General features: G+C 45.2%; 1 protein-coding gene across 3 annotated transcripts in view; it reads left to right on the top strand.

Moving 5' to 3' along the window:
- The window catches only part of CORO1B (coronin 1B), a 189,317-nt gene that overhangs the window by 105,926 nt on the left and 55,493 nt on the right, over positions 1-27,898 (top strand). For all 3 annotated transcript variants that reach the window (XM_085651644.1, XM_085651645.1, XM_085651646.1), the window contains one exon: positions 11,536-11,640. In XM_085651644.1, coding sequence (XP_085507770.1) covers positions 11,536-11,640 — 105 coding nt within the window. The remainder of the gene's footprint in view (positions 1-11,535; positions 11,641-27,898) is intronic.

Below are 27,898 nucleotides of genomic sequence, written 5' to 3'. Positions count from 1 at the left end.
GACACGTCGGGCTCCGAGCCGATAAAAGCTCCAACAGCCTCTTCGGCACCGGCCAACATTACTTTTGGCCTGCCACCATCCACGGCCCCAAAACTGTTCCAAATCAGGACACGGGTCACCCACACCAAGATCACGCCTGCCGAACGCTCTGCGGAGACGTCTCCATCGCATCTCATCAATGCCGACACTGGCAGGATGATTATCCACAAAAGGAGAATAACTTCTGAGCCAGCTTTGGACTCCTTCCGGATCCCGCTTAAGAGAAAGCTGCCAGTGGCTTCGGAACCGGTTCTTTACGAACCTTTCCATTCACCCTACCAGGATCCACAGTCCTTCTCTCCCACACACTCCGACACAGATGCGTTGGAGGACTACATGGGTGACCAAGTCCCCTACCCCGGAGAGATGGACCCTGAAGGCCAACAGGACCCTGATCAAGCTTGGGATGACCCTGTAGACCCAGGTGCACCTATGGATGCACAGGACCCACAACTCTATGGAGCAAAAACATCTCCCACAGAGGACACTGCCGCGTTCAACGCTCTAATTGAACGGGCTGCAGCCAATCATGGGGTGCAACTTCACTCTGACACCGTCGAGGACGACTTTCTCATGGATACTTTCGCATCCTCAGAAAGGAATATAAAGACTCTGCCCATGTTAAAGGGGGTCCTCAAACCAGCAAAGGACATCTTCAAGGAACCCACCAGGGCAAGAGTGATAAACCCCAGGATCGACAAGAAATACAGATCAGCGCCTGGGGACCCTACTTACATTAGAGGCCAGTTACCTCTGGATTCCATTGTCGTTGCGAATGCTCGCAAGAGGGCACACTCGCAAACAACAGGTGATGCTCCTCCCCCGGACAAAGAGTCCAAGGTGCTAGAGACCTCTGGCAAACGGGTTGCCGCCCAGGCGGCTAACAAATGGCGCATTGCCAATACTCAAGCGCTCCTCGCTCGCTACGATCGAGCGCACTACGACACATTAGAGCAACTACTCCAACATCTCCCTGACCAATTCAAAGAAGGTGCAGAGATCCTCATCAGGGAGGGACAACTGCTCACAAATGCATCCATTAAGTGTGCACTGGATGCCGCGGATACAGCTGCCAGAGCCATAAACACTAGCGTCATGTTGCGACGACACGCCTGGTTGCGCATCTCCGGATTCAAACCGGAGGTACAAAATAACATCCTCAACCAACCTGTCAACCCCGACTACTTATTCGGGCCGGAGGTTGACACCACCCTAGAGAAAATAAAAAAGGACACAGACACTGCAAAGTCCATGGGGGCCCTACAAACGCAGTCCTTTCGGAGCGGCTCCTTTCGTCGCCCCGGAAATAGCGGAGCAGGTAGAGGACAGGGGTCACAGCAAACATACAACAAGGGCAAAACACCTACGATAAAAACACCCGGGGTGGATATCGTGGCTCCAGCACAAAGGGCAGAGGACGCGGCTACGGCAACACCAGGTCCTCCCCCAAGAACAAGCAGTGACGCCCTCTCCCTTCCTCCCGACCACATAACACCTGTCGGGGGAAGGCTACAAAGGTTCCTGTCCACGTGGAACTCCATCACCACGGACAGGTGGGTCAAAGATATTGTCAAATACGGTTACTGCCTATAATTAACATCAACTCCACCCACAATACTTCCAAAAAACCGTCCTATGTCCTCAGAGCACTTAACGCTCTTACAGCAGGAGGTGCAAAGTATGCTACTAAAAGGCGCAATAGAGGTCGTACCCGTCCACGAGCAAGGTACGGGGGTGTACTCCCTGTACTTTTTAATACCGAAAAAGGACGGGTCACTCAGACCTATATTAGACCTGAGACCCCTGAACCAGTACATTCTTTCCGAGCATTTTCACATGCTCACTTTACAGCAAGTCCTCCCGCTGCTCAAGCAGGGAGACTTCCTGGCCACACTGGACCTCAAAGATGCGTATTTCCACATACCCATTCACCCCTCACACAAGAAATACCTCAGGTTCACTGTTCAAGGGCAGCACTACCAATTCAAAGTCCTCCCCTTCGGCGTAACAACAGCACCCAGGGTGTTCACAAAGTGCCTAGCTACTGTAGCGGCACATCTACGGAGGCAGCACATACACGTCTACCCTTACCTGGACGACTGGCTCGTTCAAGCGAAGTCAGCCCAGCAATGTGCCAGCCACATGTCCCGCACCATTCATCTCCTTCACAGTCTGGGTTTCTCACTAAATTACCCAAAATCCCATCTCCAGCCCGCACACGTACAACAGTACCTAGGTGCAACTATAGACACTCTGGCGGCCACAGCTCAGCCAAATTCAGTGAGAATCAACAGCATGCAAATGCTGATTTCCAAGTTCAAACCACAAAACTCCCTTCCCGCGCGAGTGTTCATGCAGCTGATAGGCATGATGGCCTCCTGCATTTTCATAGTCCCACACGCGAGACTACATATGCGCCCGCTTCAGGAGTGCTTAGCACGTCAGTGGAATCAGGCTCAAGGACAGTTGAAAGACCTAGTGTTGGTGAGCGGTCGGGCATACAACTCTCTGCATTGGTGGAATCCACAAAACCTTTGCAAGGGCCGACCGTTCCAAGAGCCTGTCCCACAGATAATACTGACGGCGGACGCGTCTCTCCAGGGATGGGGAGCTCATGTACTCCATTACACAGTGCAGGGACTATGGACAACACAACAAAAGAAGATGCACATCAACCTTCTAGAACTGATGGCAATCTTCCTGGCTATGAAAGCATTCAAAGTACACTTGTGCAACAAAGTCGTGTTGATCCGGACGGACAACATGACTGCCATGTACTACATCCAGAAGCAGGGAGGAACACACTCTCCACAGTTGTCTCATCTGGCTCAGAGCATGTGGAAGTGGGCCATTCAGAGGAACATGTTCCTCATGGCAGAACACCTCCCCGGCAAGGACAACCAGATGGCGGATCTGCTCAGCAGACACAGCCACCAGATGCACGAGTGGGAGTTACACCCATCAGTACTCCAACCGTACTTCCAGCAGTGGGGTCATCCAGAGATAGACCTATTCGCCACAAGCGAAAACGCAAAATGCCAAAGCTTTGCCGCCAGGTTCCCACATCCGCAGTCGCAGGCCAATGCGATATGGATGAACTGGTCCGGCAGATTTGCGTACGCTTTTCCCCCAGCACCACTGATACCGCTGGTGGCACGCAAACTCAGACAACACTCACTGACACTCGTCCTGGTTGCTCCAACGTGGGCACGCCAGCATTTGACGCAGAACCATGGAGAGATTCAGCACCCAGATCCGCAACGGCTGAACCTGGCAATCTGGCTCCTGAAGTCCTAGAGTTTGGCTACCTAAACCTGCCACCTGACTGTATGGACATCATTAAGGAGGCCAGGAGACCCACTACCAGAGCTTGCTATGCAGCCAAATGGAAAAGGTTCATCATTTACTGCAATAATAATGACATTAACCCGCTAGACGCATCCATCCAAAACATTATTTGTTACCTATTACACCTATACCGATGCAATCTGGCGTACACCTCTATACGTGTCCATTTGACCGCAATATCAGCCTATCTACAAACCAGGCAGCACCTCTCTATTCAGAGTGCCTGCCATCAAAGCATTCTTGGAAGGACTCAAACGAGTCATTCCACCTAGCCACCCACCAGCTCCAATGTGGAACCTCAACTTGGTCCTCACACGCCTGATGGGTCCACCCTTTGAACCTCTACACTCATGCGAGATTCAATTCCTTACCTGGAAAGTAGCTTTCCTAGTAGCGATAACTTCTTTACGAAGAGTTAGTGAACTCCAGGCACTAACTGTTCAGGAGCCATTTATACAGGTTCACGCCAACAGGGTCGTACTACGTACCAACCCCAAATTCATGCCTAAGGTAATATCGCAGTTCCACATGAATCAAACTATTGAACTGCCTGTTTTCTTTCAAAACCCACAAACTGTCGCAGAAAGGGCACTCCATACACTAGATGTGAAAAGGGCCCTCATGTATTATATCGACAGGACCAAACCCTTTAGGAAAACAAAACAACTTTTCGTTGCCTTTGCCCCACACCACAAAGGTAACGCTATCTCCAAAGCAGGTATAGCCAGATGGATCGTTAAATGTATTCAAATTTGCTATCAAAAGGCTAAACGCACATTAACGATTCCCCCACGAGCCCACTCAACACGTAAGTTAGGGGCCTCCATGGCTTTCCTAGGAAACATTCCTTTGCATGATATATGTAGAGCAGCCACCTGGTCCACTACACATACATTTACCAAACACTATTGTGTTTGTGCAATCAAAACAGCAGGCAGCTGTAGGACAGGCTGTTCTCAAAACTCTTTTTCAGACCGCTGCAGCTGGCACTGGTAGCCGCCGCTAATAAGAGGGCACTCCTGTATATTCTATGCACAGATATGAATTCAGCAGCCCACATGCCTCGAACTGAATATGCTACTTACCAGTATGCATCTGTTCTTGGCATGTAGGGCTGCTGACATTCATATCGCCCTCCCTCCTCCCCGGCGCCTGTAGCAGCTGCAGCTCTCAGAATTACTGTAAAGCATGGTCATCACTTTCTGTATCTACTCCATCACTGCCACAATGGCGAATGGAGAGGATGCCCATGCGCACTGTAGTCCAGGGGAGGAGTCACCTATCCCAGGATACTTCGAAGACTCTTCCAGGACAACAACGTGCAAACATCCGGACCCAACACTAGGCGGCGATCTATGCACAGATATGAATGTCAGCAGCCCTACATGCCAAGAACAGATGCATACTGGTAAGTAGCATATTCATTAATAATTGAAAGGACGAGAAACTGAACCATTGACTCACAGTTCTTGAGCTGTAAAGCCCCCGACAAGGCACCAACCGCTTTACAGGCTATTCATACACCTTTCAAACGTGTGACACATACAAAACCATTCACACCGCCAGCCGCGGGCCCAGCAAATTACAACACTCAACACCAGCAGACAGCGCCATTCAAGGGCCCATCACTTTCACACACCCACATTCCTGACACAGCAACCACACCAGCTCACGGATTGCGTGGAGTGGCGTTTTGTTGCTGGTCACTACACACACTGCTAGCTAGTCACTACTCACACACCGCCAGCCAAGCGCCCGTCCACGCACACCGCCAGCCAAGCGCCCGTCCACGCACACCGCCAGCCAAGCGCCCGTCCACGCATACCGCCAGCCAAGCGCCAGTCCACGCACACCGCCAGCCAAGCTCCCGTCCGTGCACACCGCCAGCCAAGCTCCCGTCCGTGCACACCGCCAGCCAAGCTCCAGTCCACGCACACCGCCAGCCAAGCTCCAGTCCACGCACACCGCCAGCCAAGCACCAGTGCACGCACACCGTCGTAAATTTTTTTTAAACAAGAAAGAAAACGGAAACAAATTGCACCTAAATACAAAATTATAACTACAAAAACAGCAGCAGTTACTAAAGACCTCATTCTATAGCGAAACGTTAAACTGAACAACTATATAAAACCATACAGACCAGTCAGTACACTATTAGACTCATAGTTGGTCCCAAAAACTCTTGAGTGTGATACAATCTGAAACATGTGGGCACACACAGCCCAGGATTAGAAGGACAATCGGCACAGTGCATACGACTCTCCTTCCTCACACCTCTTCGCAAGCAGACTCTACATCTCTTACAGGGATTGTTTTTTTGGGGCCTGGGAGGAATTAAATCAGGAAAGTGGCGATCTTTCAATCTAGCCACATCCCCCACCACTCCAACTCTAGAAACACTTGCCTGTTCCACAACAATAAGACTGCCTATCACAGACTCCTGAAACTGAACAAAAGTCAACTTTGACGCAGGAGAACACTCCTTGAACACAACAAAAGCATTGAAAGTTGCTAAATTGAAGAGATGGATGGCCAATTTCTTATACCAAATGTAAGCCTTACAAATGGCAGTGTAAGGTTCCAACCTCTGATCTACTCTATCAACACCGCCCATGTGCTTATTGTAGCAGGAAAACTAACAAATACGCTGCCATTATGACACCACTTACAAAAAAATTCATTTATGCATGACAATAATACTCATTTGGAGTAAACAAAACAAAAATGTTTTTCTTACCAAATAAATGCAATTATGCAAAACTGCAGAACCATGCCGAAACCGCAAACAAGAATCAAAAGCGTAACACTAGAATAAAAAGGAGAAAAAAACATTGCAATCACATATGCAAATAATGCACCAGTCTACATACAATCCACCAACCAAGCTAAGGGGTAGGTGGGCCTAACAGTACAAATATAATATTCACCCCCGTAAAAAGGGAGCTACCCTTACCCAAGAGGCCACTCCCCAACACCAAAATTGAAAAAACCCTGGTGTCAAGTGGCTTCTGCGCCCCCCCTCCCCTCCACCACCAAAAGAGGGCAGAGGTGGCTCCAATTATTCTCCCATAAAGGGGAGCAACCCTTGCCCAAGGGGCCACTCCCCACAAATTAATCCCTGATAGTCTAGTGGGCCAATGGCGAGATCTGCCTCTCTGGGGTTGGTCTAAAAATGCCACAACAAATTGCCCCCAAAAGGAGATCGATCCTTGCCCAAGGGGCCGCTCCCCACAAACAGTTTATCAGTTTCCATGCTCCAAAAAAAAAATCCCTGGTGTCTAGTGGGCATTCCTGCTGCACGATCGTGCAGCCAGGAATGCTCAAAAGAGGCATCAGGGGAAAGGAAAACCCTTTCCTTTCCCTTGATGCCTCTCTTTTTAAATCGCCCCCATCCCACGAGGAGAAACTTACCTCTGTGTTCTCCAACGTGCTTGGAGCAAATGGCTTCCAGCGTGTTGGGAATCCCTCAATGACGTCAGCGCACCTTGCGCGCTGACGTCATTGATGATGCAGAAGGGGATGAGGGGGGAGGCAGAGGAAGGGCTTCCCCTGCCAATCCCCGGTGGGGGCACGTACATGGGCAGCTCACGGGGGGTGGGGGTGTAGCGCCAGCACTTCCCCCGTGGGTGGATGCTAGGACGGCCCTGAGCAGTCCTGAGCACACTCCCACCATGCCTCAGGACGGCTCCCGGCCGGCCTGAGCATGGAAGGGGTTAAAGCTGGATTTGTACCTTATGACGCCTTCAGAAACCATCGTAGCCTTGTGGGTGACCTTCTTTCAATTCCCAAGCCATGAAGCACAGGCTCTGGCCTTTATTCCCCAAAACACCAGGGACAATTACTGCTGTCAAATCACTGACCTCAGGAGTTCGAATTTCAACCTATTCGCTTCAACCACATCCATTAATGGAGAAAGGAAAGAAATGGAGCTAGGAGAGCATACATCTGATGCACAGTGGCTGAAGGCATGTAAACACAAAAAGTAATAGGTAATAGTTATCAGTTATTATTATTAAACATTTGTAGAGCGCATTGCTACCCTCTGGCATCCCAGCGCTGGTGATTGAACAGAGAAACGGGTGAGAATATAGGGCCGATTGTTGGAATAACACTGTTTTGGAAGTTTACCAAATGGATGGAGATGGGGTTCAAAGCGGAGGTGTGGGGGTAGTGTGTGCCAAAGCTTCGCCACATTGTAGGAAAATAATCTTCCTCCGCTTCTTGTCTTCCTGATTTTTGGGAACGACTGCAAGATTGAGACTAGCCGATCTCAGGTCCTTCTTAGGGCGATAGGGGGTGATGAGGGATTTGTTAATAGCCTGGCCCGTTTCACATAGTCTTATGAGTAATGCAGAGGGCCTTGAATTTTACTCTTTTGGGGATTTGCAGCCAGTGTAGGGTTTTTAGGGCTGGCTTGGCTGACTGGGTTTTGGAATCCCGAGTAGCATCCTGGCCCCAGAGTTTTGAGCGACTTGGAGCTTCCTTAATGTTGCTTTGGGAGCCCCTAAGTAGAGGGAGTTGCCAGAGTCCAATCATAGTAGGACCAGGACTCAGGATTGTTTTTGCAGCCATTGGAAGGAGTGGGAGGACCTTTCGGAGTAGTCTGAGTGTACCAAAGCAGGCCCCTGTCACCTTCACTGCTTGGTGGTCAAACTTGAGAGAATTGTCTAACCAGACACCCAGACTTTTTATCCTGGTTTTGGGGGTGGGGAGGGGCTAGGCACTTGGGCCATATCTGATTAAGATCCATGCTGGAGTGGTTGCCTAGGAGCATGAGTTCTGTTTTGCCTCTGTTAAGCTTGAGACACAAGTACTCCATCCAAGAGGCCACTTTCTCCAGACATGTTTCAAAATCAGAGGGGAAGTTGCGGGGACCATTAAGAGTTATGACCAGCTGTGTGTCATCCGCATAGGTGACGATCTTAATCCTGTGAGGCAGGATGATATCAGCGAGTGGACGTATATACACATTAAATAGTGTGGGGCCCAGCGAGTATCCCTGTGGGACTCAGCAGCTGAGCTCTAGTCTCCTAGATATTGCGCCCCCTGAAAAAACCTGGCAGGTTTTCTTGTCTAGGTAAGATTGTGTCCAGGAGATCGCCTCATCTTGGATCCCTCCTGAGTCTCTCTACTAAGATGGCAAAGTTAACGGTGTTGAAAGCTGAGCTTAGATCAAGGAGGATGATGGCAACTGCCCCTACTTGATCTAGAATTTGTTTAGAGTCCTCGACCACAACAAGAGGAGCAGTTTTGGTTCCTTGTTTAGGATGGAACCCAGTCTGGGTGGCATGCAGGAGGTCATGGGTTTCCAAGAAGGTGGAGAGAAGAGAGTTCACATGCTTTTAATTTTTTTTTACGATGGCCGGCAGAAGCAAAATTGGGCGATAGTTGCCTAGGCCATCTAGGTCTAGGCTAGGTTTTTTCAATAAGGCCTTGGCATGTTTCCATGGACCAGGGACTGATCCAGTAGAGATAGAAAGATTTACAATTTCTAAAATAGTAGGAAGGATCATGTTTCCTGCTTTATGTAGGATATGTGGGGGGTAGGGAGGCTGGCTCTAGAGGGGAGCCTGATTTTATTTGTGAAAAAATTTGTCAGCTTATCCAGGTTCAGAGCTGCAAATTCCTTAAGCACGTGTTCTGGATGGTGTAAGGGCACGTCCATTGATAGGTCACTGGGGTGGGGGGAGCTAGGGAATGTGGTATAAAGCTTTTCAATTTTTCCCTGAAAGAAATCTGCCAGTGCATTAAACAGTTCTGGGGATGCCTCAAGAGCTAGCTTATTTTTTGGGAGCTCTAGGATATCCTCCACGGCGCGAAAAATTTCCCTGGGAGTATTAGTGCCAGAGGTAATGATACCTTCGTAGTAACTGGCCTGCGCTACTTTTATTTCCTTTTGATAGATTTTTATAGATTCTCTATGTTTTAGTTTGCTCAGGTCTTGATAGTCTTTCCTCCATTCCCTCTCCAGTCTTTTGCATGTCTGTTTAAGTACTCGCAATAAGGGGGAGTACCATGGAGTCTTTTTCTCTCTGATTTTGTGGCTGAGTTTAGCTGGAGCGACCGTATCAAGTGAGGACTCAATCCAGCGAGTAAAGTTTTCGGAGGCTGCGGTGAGATTTAGGTTGGCTTTAGGTTTAAGATTATCAAGAGCTGTGATCCAAGAGTCTACAGGAAGTTTAGCCCAAGGGCGTGCTTTCCTCTTGATGGCTTTGCTGCTCGGGGTTCACAGTAAAGGGGTTATGCGGAAGGGGATCAGGAAAGGGTCCGACCAGGGGATGCGGATAGGATCGCTCTCTGACATTTCGGTATGGTTACAGAAAATGGGGTCTAGTGTATGGCCTTTCTTGTGTGTGGGGCCTATGACTTTTTGGGCAAGTTGAATAGCTAAAAGATCCTGGGTAAGTTCGGATGCGTCCGCCTTATTGGGATCATCAAAATGTAGGCTGAAGTCCCCCCATAAGGGTGGTATTGGGGGACATGCCCAGTAATGTAGCTGCCACCTCAGGAAGGGATTTAAGAAATTGACCGCACCCTCCTGGGCTGCGGTAAATGAGGACTCCGGCAAAGGAGTGGCTGGAAGATCGTGCCATGTTAAAGACTTTTGCAGTCCAGAATGAAATTGGGTTCAACCCTACATTTAAGAGTTTTTATGAATTATGGCAATGCCTCCGCCTTTCTTTTTATCGCGGTCATTCCGCTTAATAGTAAAGCCCGCGGGCAGAGTTTATACCAGATCAGGTTCTGATGCATTATGTAGCCATGTTTCCGTCGGGAATAGTGCATCTGGATCCTCATCTTCCAGAAGCATCTTAATCTCCAGGGAGTGTTTTGGTAGAGATCTGCAGTTGAGGAGGAACATTTTAAATGTGTGATGGTGCCGGACCTCAGGGGGTATTTCAAGATGCAGGCAAAAGCTAAACGTGCACTGAGTGCCCCCGGGCTCCTTGCTAAGTGGGAACTTTGTATGCTGACTGTTCTTATTATTTATAGTTGCAAGTGCTTGATGAGGGCATGTGTCACCCATTCAGTAGTTCATGTCATGGATCCAGCCATGGCTGCAGCGTGTCCCAACTGGAGCTGATTATGGGCACATGTAGTGGGGTTGTGAGGCAATTTTAAGAAGATGTGATGGCTCATTTGGGTGCGTTGATGCATGAGAGGCTGGCGAGAAAGGATAAACTATGCTTGCTCGGGTTGTTGCCTGTGACAAAGCAAGCTCGCCTGCAACTTAACTTGCTCAGACTCCCAAAGACTATGGATGTCTGATTTGTCCAAATGGGTAGAAAGTGAGAGGTTGATTGCTGAGGTAAGTAGCACAAATAGATGATCCTTGCATAGTCTGGGTGTACTAGATGACTATGTAGAGGTCAAAAATTAAGAAACTGATTTGTGGCTACCTTAATGGAGTTATATCTTGTTGAATGAGTGCCTCATACTCTAAATACCTTAAAATACTGACATGTGATGTTCAAAAAGGGACTTCTTATTACACTTGCTTGCCTCTGCAAGCTCTTCATTTGTTCATGCAAAACAGATTGGAGAGAGTGTCGCTTCTGTCTTACTTGGGGTTTCTTATTCTCAGTCTGCTACGTAATACTGTTGTATGTATTGGGTGCATGTCATGTTTATATTGTGTTATACTTCTGAAAAGCAGAAAAAGATTATCAAAATGCACTCAAATACATTTGCTTTGTTACTTCATTGGAGCCTTCGTGTTGTATTAGAAATTGGAATTGATTTTTGAAAAATGTTTGTTCTATATTCAGTGTGTGGACGCCTGCCTGTTTCTCTGTATTCAGTGTGTGGATGCCTGCCTATTTCTCTGTATTCAGTGTGTGGACTCCTGCATGTTTCTCTGCGGTTTCAGTATTCTGTGATAGGTAAAATAATACTCTCCCCAGGCAGTTAGTTGCGTGCTGGATTATCCTTCATTGTGTTTGAAGCCCTGTGTGTTTTTGTGGTCCACTGTGTCCTTGTGGAAGCTGTTCTATAAATAACCTGATTCTTTTGAGCTCTTGGGTCTGGATCTGATGGTGAATGGCATGCTTTATGTACTGTGGCGAAAGTAAGCAGTGCATGCAAATGTATAACTTCTAAACTGTTGGTTTTCGATTGAAAAATGACTTGACTGGCCTCTCCTTACAGGACAACCTGGATGAGCCGATGGGCCTTCAGGAGCTTGATTCGAGTAACGGTGCACTCCTCCCATTCTATGACCCGGACACAGGCGTGATCTACGTATGCGGGAAGGTAACTAGAGTCTGATGTCTCTTCGTTGGCAGAGTATTGATCCAAGTGAAGTGTCTCTCTAGTGGGTGGGAGAGGACCAGGTCTGCAGACCACTCTCTGTGGACAGGGCTGTATTCCCAGGTGGCTCTTTGCACAGAGGCCCCTGTCCGCGGCTGGCTCAGACGCCTCAAAAACAGTGCGAGATGCCACGGAGACAGAGGGACCAGAGAAAGAGGATTTGTGTGTGTCAGACCACAGAGCAAGTGTGTGAGAGGAAGCCTTCAGACAGATGGAGAGAAACCGAATGGAGAAAGCGTGACTTAGCAGTGGGTGAGTGTGGGAATGGATGGAGCAGGCATGATCCCTTGAGAGAAAACACAGAACAGGAGCGAAGGCGCGGAGTGAGGACAAGATAGTGAGACAAATAAGAGACCTGCTGTGCCTATATAAAGTTAGACCCTAATATGGAAGAGGTAAATTGAAAGACGTCAGCAAGTGGTAGTTCCATTCTGTGCAGAGTGCCCAGCGACCACGTCTGACCCTGTGCCTCCTTTGATGTTGCATCTGCCTGGTTTTACGTTATGAGGTCGTTTCTAGGAAGGCCTAATACCCTTTGATTGTATTGTAGAAGGATTTGGCATCACTAGCAACCACATTCTAACCAGACTCTTGACCAACCTCCCAGCATTTTCCCCCTTTCACCAAGCTCCCCCATCCCACTGCCCCACCCACCAGCACGTGGGGCAGGTAACTCTGCAAGCACCCTTCAATCCTCTACCAGTGCCTTAAAGAGTACCTACAGCTTTCAGAAAACATGCAACTGTGACCTGCCATTCAGTAATTAATACTGGAAGGAAAGAAGGAGCCAGAGTAAATACTTGTATTGGTTTGAAACTATTCTTGATGGGTTGCCTTTGACAGCCCCTTTTTTATTTTTATCACCGAGGGGAAGTGTACTTCCACCTTTGACAGGAAAATGCATCTGTTATCCAAGTCGCTAGAAGGCAGAAAGTATCTGAATCCTTTATTAATTTGCGCTTGTTTAGACTTTGGAACATTCAACCTTGAGGCCTCTTCTCTACTAGATGAAACTCTGTTCTTTACTAGGCTGAACGCCAAGCGTAGAGGTTTAGTTTCAAACCGATTTTCAAGGCATAGCCATTGCCTTGTTAGGCCAACGTGAATAAGTGATGTCAGTTCTATGACCAACTTTGTTAATGGTTTGTGACAAAGTTCCTCAGCTTGTGCAGTCGCCGGTCCACTTGTTCAGTGCCCAAATGATGCTGTGGACATGGCTTCAAGTAAGTCTTAACTTTTGAACAGTCACCCTGATAGGTGAAAGTGCCTTTACAATCACAGGTGAGTTTAGGCACTGTGTAGCTCAACCTACCTGTTCTTAGTCAATGCAACTTTATTGTATGAGTTTGATTAAAACCATATACAATACGTATTGTTAGTTTTATCATAGAATCGTTCAAAACATCAATATTAGTTTACAACAAGGATTTCATTTATTCCTCTTATTATGACAGATATTGTATTATTGCTCCTCCAGCCCTAAAAATGTAATTAAACAGACCATATCTTCATTTGATAGTCCCTTAAAACACCGATCAATTGGGTCTTTTCTAGCTCCTGAGTTTGAGCTTAGCATTGATTTTTGATGCTTCCTTAATTTAATAAGTTGCTGAATAAGCAATATATGTGTTCAGTTGCTTCCTTTCAGAGCTGGCAAAGTCAACAGATAGATTGCTGCTTATCGATTGCATGCCAGACGTCTTCAAACTGCCTAAAAAATGACGTGAAGACTCCTGAATCTTAAAAATTCCTTCTTTGTAGCTCTGCTTAATGTTTTTTCTAGGTTCCTCTCTGTTAGTTGTGTACATGCCTTTAAAACATTTAATATTCTTGTATTAGCCGAGTGTGCAAAGTCTGTGTCTTCTGGTCGGATTTCTTCTTTGTGCTCAGTTCTGTTTTTGACAGTAACAATAGTTCAGCCATAGAGTCTTCTTGTAATCTGCACATAGTTCTTTTAAAGTATTTAAAGTAAAGGATTTCAATGCAGTTTCTTCAGCCAGACACAGTCACAAACCAAATTAATTATTTTTTTATTAGTGAAAGCATTTAGTAGAATGAGGGCCATCTCTAGCCACAATCAACAGTGGAGAGTCGATTCTCTTAAATTAGGAATTTTTTTGATGCTTTTCTATAAATAATTTTTCCAATCTTCTTGTGGTTTGTATATTCATAGCTATTGAGCCGTATGGCGAGTGGCCAGTTTTGCTATAACGCCTTGATAGTCACTCCAATAGCTCCTGATTATTTTTAGGCAAATCTTTTGATGGCGCCAGTCGCATTTGAAGCTCTGTTTGAAAAATTCACATTACATTTTAATGTTCTGATTGTTCTACCTGCAGACTATCACATCTTAAATACTTGTAGGTGCTAGACTGGTCCAGCAAATGTTCCATAGTTCTTCTCTGACATCATGAGATGCCCACTTTGATGCCAGAAGTGACGTTGCTGTCCCCATAAAAACCCCTCTATTGTCATACCAACATCATTTCCCTTTTTTCCTCACAAGGTCTCTATTCTGCACGGAGTTTGTCATTCATCTTCCCAAAAAGTTTTAAGTGCAACAACTTTTGACACACGGCACTTGTGAGGGACAAATGTCATGACCAGGACACCAGATCCTGAGGGTCGTGCCAGAGCATGCATCCAAAGGCCATTAAAAAGAGGGAGGCTAAGCTTTTTATGGCCGGGACAGACGATAATAGAGATTGGCGCAGTTGCAGCCCCACTCAAGGTCTCTGGTGTCATTGAATCTCCAGATCCTCCCACCAAAAGCGCAAGAAAATCTAGTGGTTGTCACGCAAACAGTTCATCAGGAGATGGCATGGTGGACCAAAACAAAACATAGCAAGGGGAAGAGTTTTCACACAACCAACTTCAACAGTAACCATAACAGATGCTTCCCAGATAGGATGGGGAGCACATATGAACAGCCTCAAGGTAAGAGGATTGTGGACGCAGGAAGATGCGGTAAAACACATCAATTTCCTGGAGCTAAAAACAGTGTTCCTAGCCTTAAAAGCCTTTCAAAAGGAGCTTTACTGAAAGAAAGTGTTAATACAAACAGACAACACAACCAACATGTTTTACATAAACCAGCAAGGAGGAACACAGTCTTTAGCACTCTCAATGCTAGCTCAAAAACTATGGAAATGGGCAATCCCAAAGAGTATAGACATAATTGCAGTGCACTTGCCGGGAAAAGACAATGTAGAGGCAGACAGACTGAGCAGACAGACGTCCACATCCTACGAATGGTAACTGAATCAATCCGAACTACACAAAATATTCAGGAAATGGGGGACTCCGCAAATCGACCTATTTGCAAGTCACCTCAATGCAAAATGCCAACACTTCGCATCCAGGCATCTTTGCACGCAGGCCCTAGGGAATGTGCTATGGAAAGACTGGTCAGGGATATTTGCTTACGCTTTTCCCCCAATACCACTTCTCCACAGAGTGATCAAAAAATGCAAGATAAGCCACATGACCATTATTCTGATTGCGCCACAGTGGGCCAGACAAACCTGGTTCTCAGAGATAATGGAGATAACACAGGGAACAGTGCACAGGCTTCCGAAAAGAAAAGACATTAACAATGCAAAACGGAAAGGTACTTGAACCAGAACCCTAGAGCCTAAGCCTAGCTGCATGGCTCCTGAGGACTTAGAATTTGCACACCTCAAACTGCCAGAAATTACAATGGCAGTACTAGGAGAAGCAAGAAATCCAACAACAAGAAAATGTTACACAGCAAAATGGAAGAGAATGGTGCCTTAAAGAAAACCTCTCAAAGAGGATCACAAGGGAAAGGACAGTTCTAAAATACCCGACGTATTTACTACAAAGTAATCTAAGCTACACGTCATTAAAGGTACACTTAACAGCAATTGTAGCCTATACAGGAGGAGAAACTGGAAAGACTTTTTTCACTTCTCACGTAGTCAAAAGGTTCCTAGAAGGAGCTAAAATAATCGCGCCTCCAAAAATGGTACCAGCACCCACATGGAACTTAAATATAGTACTGGCTCAGATGAAGGCACCATTTGAACCACTACACAAAGCAACTCCACAAATGTCACATTTTTAGTATCAATTACATCTCTACTTTGAGTTCGTGAATTACTAACACTACAGGAACCCTACTTCCAAATACTTAATGACAGAATTGTCATGAGAACTGGTCCACATTGTATACCAGAGGTGGTATCAAAATTCCACATAAACTACACTGTACAGATTCCGAGTTTCTTCCAAAGTCCAAATACACAAGCAGAAAAAGCATTGCACACTATTGACGCTAGAAGAGCAGTCCTGTATTACATTGAAAGGACAAAGGAATACAGGAAAACAAATCAGTTCTTTGTATCTTTTGCTAACCGCTTCCTAGGACGACCTGTTACGAAGAACACCATCGCAAGATGGATTGCTCAAGCCATACAATTATACCACAAACAAGCAGGACATAATTTACAAGGAGCACCATGGGCTCACTCAAGAAGGAAGAAAGGAGCAACAGTCGCATTTCTAGCAAATTCTCCAATTCAAGATATTTGCTTGGCTGCAACATGGTCTTCAGTGCACACGTTCACAAAACATTCTTGTGTGGACATTCAAATGAATTAAGAAGCACAAGTAGGACAAAAGGTCTTGCAGCAAATTTTCACAAACCAACGGTTTTCTTCCATCCAACCACCAGAAGACTAGCAAACCTCTACAAAATCTATGCACAGCATGTGAAACCAGAAAAGATTCACGCTGCAAACGTATAGTTTCTTACCTGTCGGTGTAGGTTTGCAGCTTGAAGAATTTTCTGGATTCACTAGCTAACTCACCCTCTTCCACCAGAAAGATGAGACCGAAGGAAGTGGAAAAAAAAGAAGATTCTGAAGATGGCGACCAAGAGTGGGAGCTTCCCGGGGAACCATGTCAACATCACTGGAGGACACCAAATGTTATGCCGACGCCCACCAACAAAAACAAGTAGAAGAAATGCAACAGTTCTGGGCCCAACCACTAGATGGCGGAATAATGCACAGCATGTGAATCCAGAAAATTGTTCAAGCTGTAAAAATACATTGACCGGTAGGAAACTATACGTTCTTGCTGAGGCTAGTGGCATAGATACCTCCCCTGAGATGGAGTTCTGGACCCCTTCCTCAAGGAGCTGCGTCATGCCACTCCATCAAAAAAGCAGCAGAGGTTCTTGAGTTGCCTTTGCCTACTGTTGAGACGAAGAACGACATTGTTACAGAAGTCCTGCAACCTTCTGCCCTCACTTTAGAGAAACGGATGCAGGGTATGATTGCACACTATTTCATATAAAAACAGCCTTAAAAGGACTTTTTATTTTCTATCACTTTATTTTTATTTGGCACTAATTTTATCTGCAGTTTTTAAAATTTGTAAAAACGATAAAACAAACTTTTAGGAAAGAACTCCCACTTCCCCTTCACCTGTACAATGCTGTTATCTGTTCCACTGGGGCTTGTGCCTTTCGAGGAAAGAGAAGAAGCACCATTCAGTTCTATTCTCGGGGTCGTTGGCTGCCGCCATCTTGGGCAGTCAACGTTCTAGTCTTCAAATTTCTTCTTTCCCGGGCATTAATTTAGTATTTAAGTGAAGCCCCAACGCACAGCGGGCGTGCCGCTGGTGTGCCAAAGGCAAGCTAGTCTGCACCCGTCCGCGCATGGAAGCCGCCAGAAAGGCTGCATCTTTTCTACTGGGTTAGCCATTGCCCACTTTAGCCTATACTAGTATACTAGCTCTGCGCTCACTATGATAAGGAATTTAAATTCTAGTACCCCTTGTACAGGGATCTGACTTTGGATGAGGAAGCTCCATGGCACTGTAACAGGGGCAACTTCTGCTGTACTCCTTCCTGTGCCAGACCAAGTTAGAGTAACTTTGCACCACAGGATATAGCCCTAAAGTCGGCAAAATAAGGATTTCCTCTGGTGCGTCTAGATGCACCGTCTCGCAGTTAAACAGCTTAGATCTCAAGGCGCGTTCTATTCCAAAGCATGCTTCGGAGCTCTGTGATCTTTTAGATTCTACCAAACCTGATTTATGTTTTATCACTGAAACATGGCTTCACTCAACGGCCACTCCATCTGTTGTAGCATTCCCTGATGAGTATAATCTAACTAGCCTTGATAGGCAGTTAAAAATGGCATTAAGAAAATATCTAAAAATATGCAACACTGCAAAAAGCTCTCACATAGTGGACAGAATCAATTTAGCAAAAAACTCCTCTAAAGAGTTTTTTAAAATTCTAAAAGAATTCACTAATCCAACCCCCGGTAGTTCTACCATCCCAGCATCTCAGACGCCTTGCGACGATCTGGCAGCTCATTTTGACCAAAAGATTAATAATATCGATCTCTTTCAAATAATGTGGCATTTGCAAAACTAGCCTCCTCAGAAGTGTGTGTTTACTCCCAGTCCTCCACCCTGGAGTATTTTAATCCTGCCACCCCTGATCACGTTTTGGACAGATTACACAGGATTAAATCTGGATCCCCGTTGGATCCCAACGCCCCTTATGTCATTACCACTCTGGCCCCCATCTTTCTTGCCCCATCACAGATCTATGTAATCTCTCGTTTAAGTTGGCAACTCGTCCATCAAAATGGAAAAATGCATGGATTAGATCCATTCTTAATAAAACCTTTGGCGGATTCTACGGATATACAAAACTATAGGCCTATATCATTGCTCCGTCTCATTGTGAAAGGTTTTCATAGTCACTGGCAAACCACCAATTGGTGTCTTTTTTGGAATCCAACTCTGTTTGCTCCCTGCCAATCAGGCTTCCGTGCATGTCACAGCACTGAGTCCTCCTTAATGGAGGTCACCAACACAATCGGACTCATGCTAGATCAGGTGAATTCAGCTGTGCTGAATCTCCTTGATCTATCAGCTTCTTTTGATACCATCTCCCACCCAACTCTAATTCAAAGATTGGAGGAGATTGGTGTCAGCGGCAAATCTTTGAAATGGGTGGAAAACGTTTTATCAGAATGAACTTGTAGTGTACATATGGATTCTTATCTCAAAATCCATGGCCCTTGACAAAGTGGTGCCACAGGGATCCATTTTGAGCCCTACTCTCTTTAACATATATGTGGCTGCCTTTGCCAGGCTTATGAGGTCTTGCGGCTGTGACACAATCACATATGTTGATGACACACAATTGGTCATTACCATGGATTCTAATCTAATGGATGGTTGCTAACCTCCTTCAGCTCAACTCTAGTAAGACGGAGGTCCTACTACTTCAGAAGGCGCATGCAATCTGGTCCGCGGACTGGTGGCCAGCCGAACTTGGATCACCCCCGACACCTCAAAAATTGGTTCCAAATTTGGGCATCTTCCTCCACGATCTCCATATGCACCTGTGTTACACTCCCTTCATTGGCTCCCCATAAAAAAAAGTGCGCTCTTCAAACTTGTGTTTGTTTTTTAAATCACTACATGGGAAGGGACCATGCTAGCTTAAAAATAAACTGCAGCCCTATATGCCGGCATGTCGATTCCAATCCAGCGAGCTCCTACTACTATGTCCTAAATGTATCCATAAAGCCAGCTATGGTGGCAGCTTCTTTTATTTCTCGGCTACCCTTGCCCCTTCGCTCTTGTTCAGACCTAATCCTTTTCAAGAAACTCCTGAAAACATGGTTGTTTGATCTTTAATCACCTTATGGAACTGTGACCTGCATTTGACGGACTTGGCGCCAAGAGAACCCCTCCAGGATGATTCCTGCACCCTAACAAATATAATAATTATTTAAAAAATGTAAAAGTTGGCATTTAGTGAAGCTCTTTTAGACACCATGTTGGCTACTTGACCAAACCATCATTTATTACTCGGGTCAACGGCCTGATCGCAAGAAGGATTTGCCCAGGGGAGCCGCCATTTCGGTCAGAACATCCTTCACTAGAAAGCCTCGTGATTCAGCCCTTTTTGTTAGCTATGCTTTCTACTCTGAGACACTTACAGTTGAGTGTTAAGTCACTCGGGACTCGTCCTTGAGCCCAACCCTTTTTATTAATGTATACGTTCAACCTCTAGCAGACCATGTGGGATTCTTTGGCATCTCTTTATTCTTCTATGCTGCTGACCCTAAATTAGTCTTCTCTCTCTCCCTTGAGTATGGAGTCATCCCAGAACTTGCCTCCTTTCCTCCTTTGGTTGGATGGAGGTAAACTGTCTACAGCTTAATAAAATGCCAAGTTCCACACAGTTAGAGAAGATTGCTATATTCTTTTTCAGCTGCAGATAGCTTCCGGATGCCGCTTTGCACAGTGAAATGCTGATGTTTCTCAATTTCTATTGCACCCACCGCCCTCACCTTTGCAGGAAGTAATGACAATGTTCCTAAGTTGGATACCATAAAAGCTGTGGCGCGGAGACTGTCTGTGTATCTTTATCCCACCAGAATACTAAAGTAGATTTTCACAGCACCCTGCGTATTACTCGACTGTAATTGTGCTGGTGGGAATGGGCACCTGTGTGAAAAGAAGCACCATCCCTGTCCTCGAACCAGCAGGCTGCTGTCACATACGCCTGCTTTCAGTGTCGTCTTAGCTATGGTTTTACTTCAGTACCTGCTGTAGATGTACAGGCTATGATGTGTGTGTTTTTTTTAATCATTTAAAATGTATGTACACATGTAAATATCCTCTGTATTACTGTTCATGGACAGCATAATCTAGATACCTACCACTGTTGAAAAATGAGTTAACTGACTTACTGTCTGATGCAGTCATGTGCCCAAGAATACATGGTTCTGTCTAGCATAGAAGCCCAGATTAGAAGTCTTGTCGCTTGGTTCCACAGGTCACCATTTATATGTAGCCAGTACCACCATTCTCAGCCAGTAGAAATGTCCTTGATGTATGTTTTGAGAAGGCTGACATTAACAAAAAAAGTTGGTGTCTCTTCTCCGTTGTTTACCTGTTAGGCGTGGAATAAAACATTTTTTAGTTTCCCAAATATTTGACTGTGTGCAGACAAAGACTGACTATTGGATACATTGGTGCTATGCATTGTAGGGGCACCATTCTCATAGGCCAGTGGTGGTGTGGCTTTCGCAATGCCAAAACTCCTTCGGCCTATCAGAGGAAGGATTCAATTGTCAATAGGATTAATTTCTCCAATATGACAGTGTACCTCTGTCTGCGTGAGCCTGAAGAGGTGACAATAGTCTGGTGCCCTATAACAAGCTTTGAAAAGTTTCCAATCCTCTATAATAGGAAGAGGTGTGGCGCCGCGGCCAGGGCGACTGACTCCGGAATCTGGGGATCACGGTTCGATCCCCGGCGCCGGCGGCAGATTAGCCCAGCACCATGTAACTCTGGGCAACAGCTTGCTTAATCTTCCCGACGGCCCCCAGCGCCTAGAGACCCTTACGGGTGATTGTTCGCGCTTTACAAATGTGGATATTATTATTATTATTATTATTATTACATTTGCATGGGAAGAAAGTTCTTCTTGGGGTATTTTTGTGCCCCAGGCAAGGTACCTTTTACACATCAATGTAGGCACTGTTCTGTTAAGTGGGTTCATAGGTGGCACCCCCTAGCAGATGACATCGTAGATGACTACCAAGGTGCCCTGTGGATATAAACAGACCTTATTGGAGGTAGTGTCACTCATTTTAAACCGGTATCAAAGAAATGTAGTGTTTCACACCAGATGAAGACCATGTAGATCACACAGTGTAGCCTTTTCCTCTCTGGTCTTTGAACATACTTTTAGTTTTCAGCATTACTGTTGTTTATTCATTGCCTAATGTTCTCTCATTGCAGCAGTTAAATTCCTGCCTCAACTTTGCAAAGGATATATTTCATGTTAATTATTGATGCACTGGCACTCACTCATTCATCCGTCCATTATTTCAGTCGTCCATCCAACTGATGAATGATTCTCGTTCAGCCACAGGCCTATCCATGTAACCGCATACACAAGCATGACGGCAAAGAAGCATTGCCACTTCTAAAATAGTGAGCTAGACTTATTGGCTTTACAAATGCTTGTTACCATTTGGTTGTGTCAATTTCTACAGCTACTTGACTCCAGTAGAATTAGATGTTAGATCAATGGGGATTATACAGTGAGTTCTCAAAATCCTAAGACCTTCTCCAAGAAATTGGAAACTTTCTTCACCATTGTAGGTAAGCGGATTATTATGTTGTGTGGTTGTGAGACCTCACCATGTTATATAATATAGTTCACAAAGGGAAATTAGAAACTTAGCCCAGCGCTAATTCTCATATCCCTGTTTCCCTCACCCACAATAATCCATATAGACAAACTTTAGTTAATGTACTGAGAAGGACACACGTTGCAATGCAAAAGTCCATGAAAAGTCTTTATTTCAAAGCTTCTTTATTTCTAACATTTGATCAAAATTCTCCATTACGGAGCTTGACATCCACAGCCAGGCCAACACGTGTTTCGTGAGTTTCTCACTTCTTCAGGGCTGTTTACACAAAAACATAAAATGTGTTCTCTTAGTGTCGACATTACATACAAGAACAAAATATTCTTTAACCAAAAAATTGATATGACAATACTTCGTATACTTCTAAATCAAACGGTCATAAAAGCTGAAGTCCAAATTCTAACACAAAGCAAAAACCAAAGGAAATGATGGACGGAGTGATGAACAATGCAAGCACTCACCCCCAGTCAACTGATCTGGGTTTAATCCATCACCGTTCTTTAGCCCACTCTGCCACCCCAGTTCAGAAATGGCCAAGTGCAAATCAGTCTGACCCTGTGCCTCATGGGAACAGTCCAGCCCGAACTGCCAAGCCATGTCTTCCCTGGACCGGAAACAAGCTTCCTAGGACCGGTTTCTGGCATTACAGCCGTCTTCAGCCAGGCTTGCTTGAATCCAGTGGCAAAGTGAGCAAGGGACTCACATCTGAGCATACCCTGCCAACTTATGGCGAACAAAGCAAAAACCAAAGGAAATGATGGACGGAGTGTTGAACATTGCAAGCACTCACCCCCAGTCAACTGATCTGGGTTTAATCCATCACCGTTCTTTAGCCCACTCTGCCACCCCAGTTCAGACATGGCCATATGCAAATTAGTCTGACCCTGTGCATCATGGGAACAGTCCAGCCCGAACTGCCAAGCCATGTCTTCCCTGGACCGGAAACAAGCTTCCTAGGACCGGTTTCTGGCATTACAGCCGTCTTCAGCCTAGTTCAGGTCCTAGGAAGCTTGTTTCCGGTCCAGGGAAGGCATGGCTTGGCAGTTCAGGCTGGACTGTTCCCATGAGGCACAGGGTCAGACTGATTTGCATATGGCCATGTCTGAACTGGGGTGGCAGAGTGGGCTAAAGAAAGGTGATGGATCAAACCCGGATCTGTTGACTGCGTGTGAGTGTTTGATTGGTTCTGATGCTCCGTCCATCACCACCCCCTTTTGTACCGCTTTGTTTGCCATAAGTTGGCAGGGTATGCTCAGACGTGAGTCCCTTGCTCACTTTGCCACTGGATTCAAGCAAGCCTGGCTGAAGACGGCTGAAATGCCAGAAACCGGTCCTAGGAAGCTTGTTTCCGGTCCAGGGAAAGCATGGCTTGGCAGTTCGGGCTGGACTGTTCCCATGAGGCACAGGGTCAGACTGATTTGCATATGGCCATGTCTGAACTGGGGTGGCAGTGGGGGCTAAAGAACGGTGATGGATCAAACCCGGATCTGTTGACTGGATGTGAGTGTTTGATTGGTTCTGATGCTCCGTCCATCACCACCCCCTTTTGTACCGCAAATTCTAACACAAGGCACAAGAATCAAAAATAATAAATTAAAAACTATAAAAAAAAGGTGTGTGTGTGTACACAACCTAATTTTTCTAAATACACAATTTAAAAAGACAAATATGAAATTCAAAATACAAATCTTGTACAATTTGCACAGAGGAAAGAAAGAGGGGGAAAAAATTCAGTGACCAATTGGAAATTAAACTACTCTGTTTTTGACAAGTTAGATTTATAGGAATATAGTGCCACACAGTCCATCGTATTTTACATTAGCATCTTCTAAGCAATAACTTTCTTAGCCCACAATGTTTCGTCCTCTATACCATATTCGTTTTTATATTAAACAATTTCCTCCTATTTATACTCTAATTGCAATCAGGACCTTTATAGAGATAGTGGGGGAGATATGAATTAACGACATTTTAAGCTCATCTAGGGTCCATTTTTTTGTCCACCATATCATATTATGTTAGCTCCAGGGAGTTTAGTCTATTTGCTCAGAAAAATGGTAAATTGATGCTGTGGCTTAAAGTAAAAAATCAAAGTTTCAAATATTTAGTTTATATTGAGCCAGTATATGGGAAAATGTTGCAATTATATGACGGGGTCACCTCTTTATTTGCAGTGGTTCGCTAACTTTTTATTGCTTCTCTTATATCTTTTATGTATAAATACACATACATAGTATTTAACATCTAGGAGTACCTTCATGTATTAGAAAACAAGTAAATCTTTCATGTTTGCAAATTCCACTTTCTCTAGTAACCACGATTCATTCTTCTGTGTTATCTGTTATCTAAACATAGAATTTAAATATTTGAAATAGATTAATAATTTGAAATGAAGTCTGTTATATTGTTTAAAATTGCTATAGACTATTACATTTATTACCAATTACTAAGAGTTTGAGTCTCCTCCAACATGACTGTTTTCTCAATAACAATTTTTTCAAATTAAAACTGAAATTACCTATTTACACTATAACTTCATGTGTGTCTAAGTGATACTACACATTGTTGAGCCCTTATTCTAAAATGCTGTCAGTTGTCTCGGAATTCTTACAGTCCCGAGCCCGAGTTCTGAGCCCAACCCTCTTTAATATCTTCATGACCCCTTTGGCGGCGTTGGCGGAGTCGTTTGGGGCCCGGATCGTATCTTATGCAGACGACACCCAGCTCCTCTTCTCGTGCAAGAGAGGAGGAGACTTTGATGGGGAGAGTATCCGGGATTGCCTTGGGGCTGTGTTTCAATGGTTTCAACTGAACAGCCTCAAGTGCAATTCCGATAAGTCTGAGGTACTTTTCTTTGGGTGTGACACGGAGCCAGACTGGCAGGCTTGGTGGCCTACCAATATGTTCCCCCCAACTTGTTCATCCCAAATGGCTAAGAACTTGGGGGTCAAGATGGACAAGGGGTTGACTATGAAGTCCCAGATCCTGGGAGTGTCGGGCACTTGCTTCGGCCTCCTTAGGATGTTACGGAGGTTTTTTCCCCTCTTATCGGAGGAGCACAGGAAGCTGACTGTGCAGGCCCTGATAGGCTCTAGGCTAGATTATTCAAACGTTCTGTACCTGGGCCTGCCAGAGTACCTGCTACAGCGGCTCCAAATTGTGCAGAATGCTGCGGCGAGAGCGATTTTTGGATTGAATAGACGCGTTAGTGCTGCGGGCTTGCTCCAGACCCTGCACTGGCTCCCAATCCGCAAGCGGATCACCTTTAAGGCTTTGACCCTGACATACAAGGCCCTCCATGCGACGGGAGCAAAGTACCTCCAAAGGAGACTTGCCTTCTACCGACCGGCTCGCTCTCTGAGATCAGAATCCCTGTTTTTGGCGATCGTCCCGCGAGTGAAGAGAGTGCGCTTGGGAGGTCGCTCCTTTGGACTACTGGCACCACAGCTGTGGAACTCTCTGCCTCTTACACTTCGGGGAGCCACCAGCTTACTAGCTTTTAGAAAGGACCTCAAAACCTGGTTGTTCACCCAGTAGGTCTTTTTTGCTCGTTGTTTTCTTTCTGTCTGTGACACTTTCTCTTTTAATGTGTTATGTTAGTATACTGCAGCCTACCCTAAATAAAAGCACCGGGACACTCTTTTTGAGTAGCCGTGCGCTCTATAAAAGCCATTTTAACATAACATAACAGTCAAACCTGAGAGATGAAAAAACAATATATTAAAAAAAAAAAAAATGTTAACTTGTAAAGGCCCTTCTACATCGACATCATTAACTATATACGCATGTATACAAAGTCATAGTCGTATGTTCTTGTTAACTAACAACATTTCGCTCTCGATTCCTGCCCAATAGGTTAGACGCCAACAGGTCTCTCTAGAAATATTTCAATATTTAGTTACTCACAAAAACGAAAAAAATGTGCAAAATAAGCCAGATAAAGTGAATTCGAAGGAGGAAATGACACCATTCCATAACGACCAAGCTATATAGCACAAGTCTTGTTCTCCCTTATACTAAAGATACTCTATCCTACTGGAAACTAAACGCTCATCTTCATCAACTGCCAAAGACCTCAGTTTAGCTATTATGGCCTGTAGCCCATGCTGACCAAATTGTATACCATATGTCACATTTTATCGCTTATACTAAAGATACACTATCCTGCTGGAAACTACACACTCCTCTTCATCAACTGCCAGAGACCCCAGCTTACCTGTTGCGGGCTGTTGCCGTCGTCTATTTCATCTCAAGATAGTAAGAGGCCTGAGCGCTCACTCATTAAATACCGTAGCCTCACCCATTAACAATTAGTCAATTAAATTCGAAATCCCAAACCAATGGAGCCTATTTGTTCAAGTATCTAAATCTTAGTCTTACTAGCTTCGTGGATACATACATATAATTGTGCTATCTTAAATCAAAATAATACCTTATCTATATAATGCTTACCTCATATATAAAAATGAGAAACACCAATTTATAAACACAAATTGTATTTTTAGCTTTAAATAGACATCAAAACAAAAAAAATCTAATAACGAAAACCTGTAAATATGATTTTTCAAAGGTAAGTAAAATGCTTTGAACTCGGTCTAATTGATGCAATAAATCATGATCTAACGGGGTCGCGGCTTAGTGTTAGTCACAACCCTTAGGAATGGAAATGCCATAAGCCACTACTTTGACTGACCAAGTCCGATAGGGAGCCTACCAGGGCAATTCCACAGGACCAGAGAAAGTTACCTGTCATCATGAACATTCCCTAGTCCATTTCCTTGTCCTTCTTTCAGACCGCATAGAAGTCCATGGAAGTGGTCCTAATGCAAGTTATACAGGATTCTGCGGAGGCAGTTTCTGTGAAGGATGCTGGAAGGTACCTAGAATCCATTTGGGGCCAACCATTGGATCTGCATACATCAGAGGTTGCCTCCTGCCTCAATACTTGGTCTCTCATGATGCTCCAGTCTTATTCAGTGTCGGGCAAATCGGCACTGGTCAACAGTTTTCTTGTAGTTTCTTCTGCTTCCTTCAGCAATGCAAGGTGGGGGAGTCCACTTTGACCACTAGTCACGGGCCTGGACTCAATCTCCCAGTATGCACCAGTGTTGACCAGACAAGCCCAGCAACAGAACAGCTGGACACTCTCTAGCAGTCTCCTTTAATCTTTTATAGTCCTGTAGCTTAACTGGTCTAGCCAGCTAGTTCTTGAAGACACTCTGCGTTCTTTAACATGCAATAGAGGGACGATGGGCTTTTGGCAAGCTCCAGTATATGTGCCTAGAGTCATGAGTAAAACAAGTAATATGCTGTTCCTGTTAGGTTAAAACTGAGTCAGTTAAAGGGATCTAGAATTACTCAGCCATGAATGGTTCAGAGGTGCGAATCCATTTTATTGGAACATAGGACTCTCACCCACCCAGGGGCACTTTGACGGGGCTCTTTTTTCCAATAGTGGTTTGGTGCCGTGGGGGTGAGGGGCCTAGTGAGTGAAGATAACAAAATGTGTAGGATAAGTGAATTAAAACAGGGTTGGGAGTACCAACAATGACAATTTTTGTGTGACTGGTCAACATGTTTCTCGCCTAATCCAAAGTCTAGGGGCGATTCGTCAGGACCTAATTAACTATATGTAATCTAACTTCACCTAGAGTAGTAATGTGGTCGAAAACTCACACTGCTGACCTCCCCAACTACTAATTGTGTGAAATACCTGGTGCTGAATCTATCTGATAATGCAGGATCTACCTGTTTGGAGAGAAATTGCCACATATGTTAATTTGTACACAACATACAGTGTAGGTGTATTGACTCTCCTATCTCCTGTGCAACTGACTCACAACACATAAGTGATACTTAAAAACAAGCAAAAGCAAGGTGCCCCATGATGTGATTCACACAGGTGATATCTCGTGAACACAGGCACCTCTAGTGAAAAACAAAGTTGCAGAAATAAGATGTAAAACTCGCCCTAT

The sequence above is a fragment of the Triturus cristatus genome, chromosome 4_1 (genome assembly GCF_964204655.1).
Source record: "Triturus cristatus chromosome 4_1, aTriCri1.1, whole genome shotgun sequence".
Lineage (NCBI taxonomy): Eukaryota > Metazoa > Chordata > Amphibia > Caudata > Salamandridae > Triturus > Triturus cristatus.
Note: the sequence above shows the minus strand (reverse complement) of the source record. Positions and strands in the feature narration are given on the sequence as shown.